General features: G+C 33.9%; 1 protein-coding gene across 1 annotated transcript in view; it reads left to right on the top strand.

Annotated features, from left to right (window-relative positions):
• Thoc2 (THO complex 2) overlaps positions 1 to 6,785 on the top strand; it is a 119,047-nt gene that overhangs the window by 54,722 nt on the left and 57,540 nt on the right. The window contains exons 10-13 of the mRNA XM_031372621.1: positions 1,595 to 1,687; positions 2,882 to 3,037; positions 3,599 to 3,771; positions 4,879 to 5,074. Of these exons, the coding sequence (XP_031228481.1) occupies positions 1,595 to 1,687; positions 2,882 to 3,037; positions 3,599 to 3,771; positions 4,879 to 5,074 (618 nt within the window). The remainder of the gene's footprint in view (positions 1 to 1,594; positions 1,688 to 2,881; positions 3,038 to 3,598; positions 3,772 to 4,878; positions 5,075 to 6,785) is intronic.

Raw genomic sequence — 6,785 nt, 5'->3', positions numbered from 1 at the left:
TGTGATTCTGGGATCCTGTGACCCTGGGCTTGTTAGAGCACCTGGGAGTGGCGCTTCCTCTGGGTGTTGTGGGACTGGCTGTGGAGCTTGCGCCCAAGGTCTGCTCAGGGCTCCAGCCCAGACAGACTGGAAGGAATCTGAGCCACTGGGCTGGCAGAGTTCCTGTGTGCCTCTGATTCTGTAGTCCAACTCCCAACAGTGGACAGCAGCAGCTGTGAGTGGAAGTCTAAGGATCTAGCAGTTGCTCAGTCACACAAGGCAAGTAGACGAAGAAGAGAGAGAGCGACTGATATGAAATTTATCCTGCGATAATTATTCACCTTATCAAATTAAGTAGACATGCTGGAAATGATGAGCCTCACCTGTAATCCAAGTACTTGCAAGGCCAATGCAAAAACGTAATGAGTTCCAGTCTTGCTTGGGCTACGTATTGAGACCTTCTCTCAAAATACAACAGAACGTTAAAGTGAATTGGGTCTAGTAGGCACATGTGGAAAACTCCACCCAACAATACCAGTATGTTCTTAATGCACCTGGAACATTCTCCAGCATAGGCCATATATTTAGAATTTAGACCACAAAACAACTTGCTTTACAAGGTATCTTGTGATCATATGGGTTGGTATTTGATTATAGCTATAGTGATAGACAATGATGTGAAATTTTTTGACATCAGTTATCTAAATTGAGGTTATGAGACTAGTGAATGTGCTTTTAGTACATTCAAGTCATGTGTCTCAGGACAGATTATTAATAAATTCAGTAAGCTTTGTGAGTTTGTTTCGGTATAAAATTTGGACCATTATTTGTTTTTATTGAAAGTATTTTAATACAAAATGACCATTTATATGCAAATGGTTAGAATCAAGAAACTTGTTAAGTTGAAGACTTACCGTAAAAAATACAACAAAACAGTACTTTCTTTAAACAACACAAATTTGTTATATTATACATACCCAGTGTGGATACCTGTACTTATAGACATTTTATTTCAGTGTTGTGGGGAAAAAAACCCCTTAGTATGTTGTCAGTATGTGTTTTGGGGGCCTCATATGAGTTGGTGCATTTGATTTACCTTTGACTTGTTATTGCTAGTTATTCTATTAACAATAGATGTTTAAAGATTAGCTTCAGTGTGTTTTTCTAGACATATAAACCCTCATAGTTTATCTGGAATTAACTTTGCCATTTTATGTTTTAAATGCTGATTTTTTTATCTTAACTCTTTTGAAGAGGAAGTCTGGATGTAATTAGGCATACATAGCATCAAATTCAAGACATAAAGGTATGGAGTATGTACTTCCACATTTTTCAGTGTTGTCTGTCTTCATGGCATGGCCACTGAGAACTAGTTGAAAAGCAAGTATATATAAAACGAATATTTGTATGCATTGTAAAAAATGCTTAGTCTTAAAACTGTTTTCTTGTACTCATCTGAAGATGTTTTGGGATGCTGGCAAAAGTCTTTGCCTTGGTGTTCAGATGTTTGATTTTATAATGAAGAATATTGAAGTGTATTACTCAATTTTATTGATGATTGGTAAAGATAAGATTTTAATTTTACATTATACCTTAAGTAATTATTCTGTTTTAGGAACCAAGTGGTGAGACACCCTCGTCTTTGTACAGAGTTGCAGCAGTCCTTCTGCAATTTAATCTCATTGATCTAGATGATCTTTATGTGCATGTAAGTCAAGTGCTTTGTTGAGTCTTTCTTATCCATCCCAGGGGTGAGGAAAAGGGGTAGGCAGTTATATAGCACTTCAGTGTTGGCTCTAGACTTCCAGGTTTTGCTTTTTGAAGCCATTATACATTATTGCTTTGTCTAAATCAAAAATAGAATAGATTTTTTTCTTTGATCAGCAGTGGAAGGTAAATTCCTCTTAGTCACCCTTACAGGTTTCAAGACTGGATATATAGCTCTTTTTAATCATTACCAGTCCTTATTAGCTAATGGCGAGAAAGGTCAAACACTAAACAGTGTCGTTTTAGGCTTTTTTATTTTATATGTAACGTTTAGGAAATAGGGGATTGTCTAGAAACTTCTATGTAAATGTTGCTGTACAATATTTTAAGATTTTACCTCTAATGTTTACTGGTTTTTTATATTAGTCTTTGCTTAGATTGTGCATTTTACAGGGGTTAAAACTGGCTTGTAGCTCACTGTAGTGCCTAAGTCACTTAAAAAATTATGGCTGTGCTTTTGTATCAGGTTTATTATTATGAAATGCTTATAGTAACAATCCTCCACATGTACAAGGTAGCTAGATTTGAGATAATCAACCCTCAACAATGGAGTTAACTTTCTTTTTCATATTGATCTAGATCTAGAAACTAGTTTGTGATTTATGAGATACCAAGTTATTAATAGTTTTTGTAATTGAAAATTAGGACATTCAAATCTACCCTTTTGGCATATATGTAGTACTTTGTTTAGTTTGAAGTTTGGCTTTTAAAGGCGAAATATATACTTTTTAGTTTGGTGGTGTTGGAGGTCAAACATGGGGTCCAGTCTGCTGGGCAAACTTTGCTCTACTGCAGAGCACCCCTGTTCCTGGTGTTTTCAATGGAATAGGTACATATTTTAGGTATATTTATAAATTCAGTGGTAAAAAACTCTGTAGTGTGAATTTAGAACTTTTAAAATACTAAAGATATAAAATATTTATTGCTATGTGACTTTAAAATGTATGTAAAACTTAGGTACTAACCACTTAAAATTATTGGACAATAAGGCAAACTTATTTGGAGAGAATTCATAGATATGAATAAGCTAGGCTTCTTATTTATAGATGTACTAATTGAACAATAGTCTGCTTTTTATATGTGCAAGCTGCTTGTACTTTTAACTTTTAATGAAATTTTAATGATCTATTTTTAGCTCCTTCCAGCTGATAATTGTATTATGGATGAATATAAACGAGAAATTGTGGAAGCTAAGCAAATTGTAAGAAAACTCACAATGGTTGTGCTGTCTTCTGAAAAACTTGATGAACGAGACAAAGAAAAGGACAAAGATGATGAGAAAGTAGAGAAGGTACATCACTAGGGCCAGTAAAAGTTACATTGTTTAGAATCATGATGTTTAATTTCTTATGGTTAATCACCTTATGGAGTGTCTTCTCTTAGTTTTGATTATGTGAAATTTGGTTTGGGTATTACTCATGTGGACTTTAATATGAATGATACCTTCACAAAGAAAACTGCTCTTTTTTTCTTGTAAATTTCAAAATAAAAGGAAAAAAATCCCAAAATAATTGATTTTATTTTTTCTGTTTATATACTATTCTTTAAATCCTAAAGGGATTCTCAAAGATGAGTGAATTCTAGTGTCTCTAGCATGGTATAGCATTAAGTCCAACTTAATTTCAAATTTATAAATTGTAATGCATTTATATGTTCTAAATGGGAAAATAAAACAACAACAAAAACAAGAAAAAAAACCCCAAAAAGTTCATATTTTTTTTCAAGTCACTGAAAATTCAGGAAATTACTGTTACATTTTCCAACTTTTTTGATTACATTATTATATTTAGGTCAAGTTTTAAAGAGAAATGTCTGTATTCCAAATATCATTGTTATGTTTGTTCATTTTTAGCCACCTGACAACCAAAAGCTTGGTTTGTTGGAAGCTTTGTTAAAGATTGGTGATTGGCAGCATGCACAGAACATCATGGATCAGATGCCTCCATACTATGCATCTTCACATAAACTAATAGCTCTTGCTATTTGCAAGCTTATTCACATAACTGTTGAGCCTCTCTACCGAAGGTTTGTTATTCTATACTAAGTATTAACATACAAATAGTTTCAGTTTACTAAAAAGATCTGTGCATTACTATCTTTTCTCTTTAAATCTAGCATTCGTAACAATATTTTTTCAAAACATAAGAACTGTTTACAGGGTATGTCAGCCATGTGTGCATGACTTCTGTCCTAATTTCCCCTTCTTGCTGCAATGTAATATGAAAACTCCAGGTTAAGTTTCTGGAGCCTGTTTGCATTATTAAGAGTGAAAATACCTTTCTTCTGATTTTGTCTTTTCTTCTTGGGAGGCAGAAAGTTTCACCTTTTTAAATTAGCCTTAGGGAAACATTTTTCTATTCTGGTGTTACTGATTGTGACTGAAGACAGGCTGCTGTTTGGAGGAAATTACTGGTATAATTCCTTTTATCCTGACTGTGTCAACTAGTCCTGTTGACCTCAGCCTATTTGTAGGGAGCTTAGGAGCAATATTAGCAGCATCTCTGGCTTCAGCTTCATAGATTATAGCCTGTTTCAAAAGCCACAACCTTCTTGACTTGTGTGTAGCTGCTGCTTTCATTACAACCTGGGGTGTAGACAGTGCAGGCAGGCCTCTTCTCAAAGATAGAGCCCTGAGACTTAAAGTAAGACCGCTGCTCTGCATGGGAAAACTTTGGGCATACTGTCCTTTCTACTAGGACAACTTGGATTAGACAGTTAGCTTGCCTCCTACTGTTTCCTCATAGTCAGTATAGGTAAACAGTAGATCCTAGATTGAAACATATTTGATTTCATCTTGTCATATATCTGATGTCTATGCCTTATTCTCCATTCCTGTAACCACAGTCTCTGTGCTGGTCAAGCTTAATTTAAACTCATATTAAATGTTACTTGAGATCTACATAAGAGTTCCTTTAAGTTGCTAGTTTGAACCATTGTCCTTCTGAGTTTTGCTTTCATGCTTACTGAATTTATTTTTGTGTTTTGCCAGCTGAGAATTATTTCCTACTATAATAAAGTGAGTGATGATTAGAATAGTTTAAGCATATATGAACAAGAAAATGATTATGTCTTATATTGGAGACTATATATAGTGTATAGATTTCTAAATCTTGCTTTTTTTTTTTTTTATAGAGTTGGTGTTCCTAAAGGTGCTAAGGGCTCACCAGTTAGTGCTTTGCAGAACAAGAGAGCACCGAAGCAAGTAGAGAGCTTTGAAGATTTGAGGAGGGATGTATTCAATATGTTCTGTTACCTTGGTCCTCACCTCTCACATGATCCCATTTTATTTGCAAAAGTCGTGCGCATAGGCAAGTCATTTATGAAGGAGGTCAGTAAGGTTTTTCTTCCTCGTAGAAAATTAAAATTTGAAATGAAATGTTGTGAATATATTTGTTTTCGTGAGTATTTCTAGAAACAAAAAGAAATGTAAACATGAGTTAAGGAAAGTTGTATCGAGTAAACTCAGTTTATGGAAAGCCCATTGTGTCCCAGTGGTTATTATGTGTATGTGTTAAAACCCCAGATCGAGGTATATGATTCAGGTACCTACCTCCCTTGGGAGACTCTTTGCTTGATTTCCTTTTTATTCCCCCGTGGTACAACTTAACCTTTTAATTTCTGGAAAAACACAATAGAACAAACAACTAATAAATAAGGCAGACTGAAGCTCTTCCATTTCCCCCATGACAGTATTCTTAGCCAAACAAGGAAGCAGCAACATCTGTTTTACACATTTTTACACCAAAGCCCCTTCATCTTGCAGTCAATACCCTTCGCCCTTGTTCCAGTTCTATAACCTCCCTCTTCTTTTTTTTTTCAAGTTTTATTGCATTATAATGAGAAAAGTTACATGATTTCAATTTATCTGGATTTTTTAACATTTAAAAAACATATTTTAAGTAAATAGAATTAAATCACATTCTTGTTTTCCTTTTGTACCCCAACTCCTCCCAGAGACCCCCCTTTAATATCTACAATATCTTTTTCTGTCATATTCTTTAAAATTTATAAAATATTCTAAGAATAAAAATGAGTATTATAGAAGTTGTTTGATATAAAACAACAATCAATTGAACAGTCTTATGTAGATGCTTGTCTACAGCAATACTGAAAATACATACGTTTTTCTCAATATAAATTTTAAATAACTCCAAACATATTACCTGTATAATTTCAAAATAATATATCACTACTAATATTTTCTTAAATGAACATAAATATATAAAGTGTTTTTGTTTGTTTGTTTTATATTTAGTAGAGCTTAAAATCTTGGCTCTTACTGTGGTAACTTGATACAAGAGTTACAAATGTCAAGCAAAGCATTCAGTCTCACTCTTTGTTGTTCTCTTACAAACACCCTCCCAATTTAATTGTCTAAATTTCTTTTGGGTATATAAATACTTTTAAAATATGTAAGCTGTTCTGAAAACCATAGTATAGTATAAAAACATGAAATAAACAATGCTACTAATAGGGAGGCTGAGATAGGAGAAGCAAGATCTCAAGATCATTATGGTGTACACAGCAAGACACTGTCATGAACAAACAAGCTGACAGTGTATATAGATTGTACAATGTTGGACCTATTTCTTCAATTACCAAATTAGAGAAACCATTGGAAGACAGTCAATAAATTTCTAATTCCTCATATATTTTCGGATTTCAATCGATTAGGATATGTTGGTAACATTAATTTTCATATTAAGATATTAAGAAAAAGTAATGGTTACTTCCTGTTGTTTTTGTTGTAAGTGGTGGAATTAGGTTTGTGTGGATTTGTTGAAAGATTTCTTGCTTCTTCTAGGGTGGAGTTTTGCTCCTTATGTAGATGTTTTCCATCTATTATCCTTTGTAGGTCTGGATTTGTGGAAAGATATTGTATAAATTTTGTTTTGTCATGGAATATCTTGTTTTCTCCATCTATGGTAATTGAGAGTTTTGCAGGGCATAGTAGCCTATAGTAGCCACAAATGGGCTGGCATTTGTGTTCTTTTAGGGTCTGTATGACATCTTCCCAGGATCTTCTAGCTTTCATAGTC

Source organism: Mastomys coucha, chromosome X, assembly GCF_008632895.1.
Source record: "Mastomys coucha isolate ucsf_1 chromosome X, UCSF_Mcou_1, whole genome shotgun sequence".
Lineage (NCBI taxonomy): Eukaryota > Metazoa > Chordata > Mammalia > Rodentia > Muridae > Mastomys > Mastomys coucha.
This window is presented reverse-complemented; position numbering and strand designations above follow the sequence as displayed.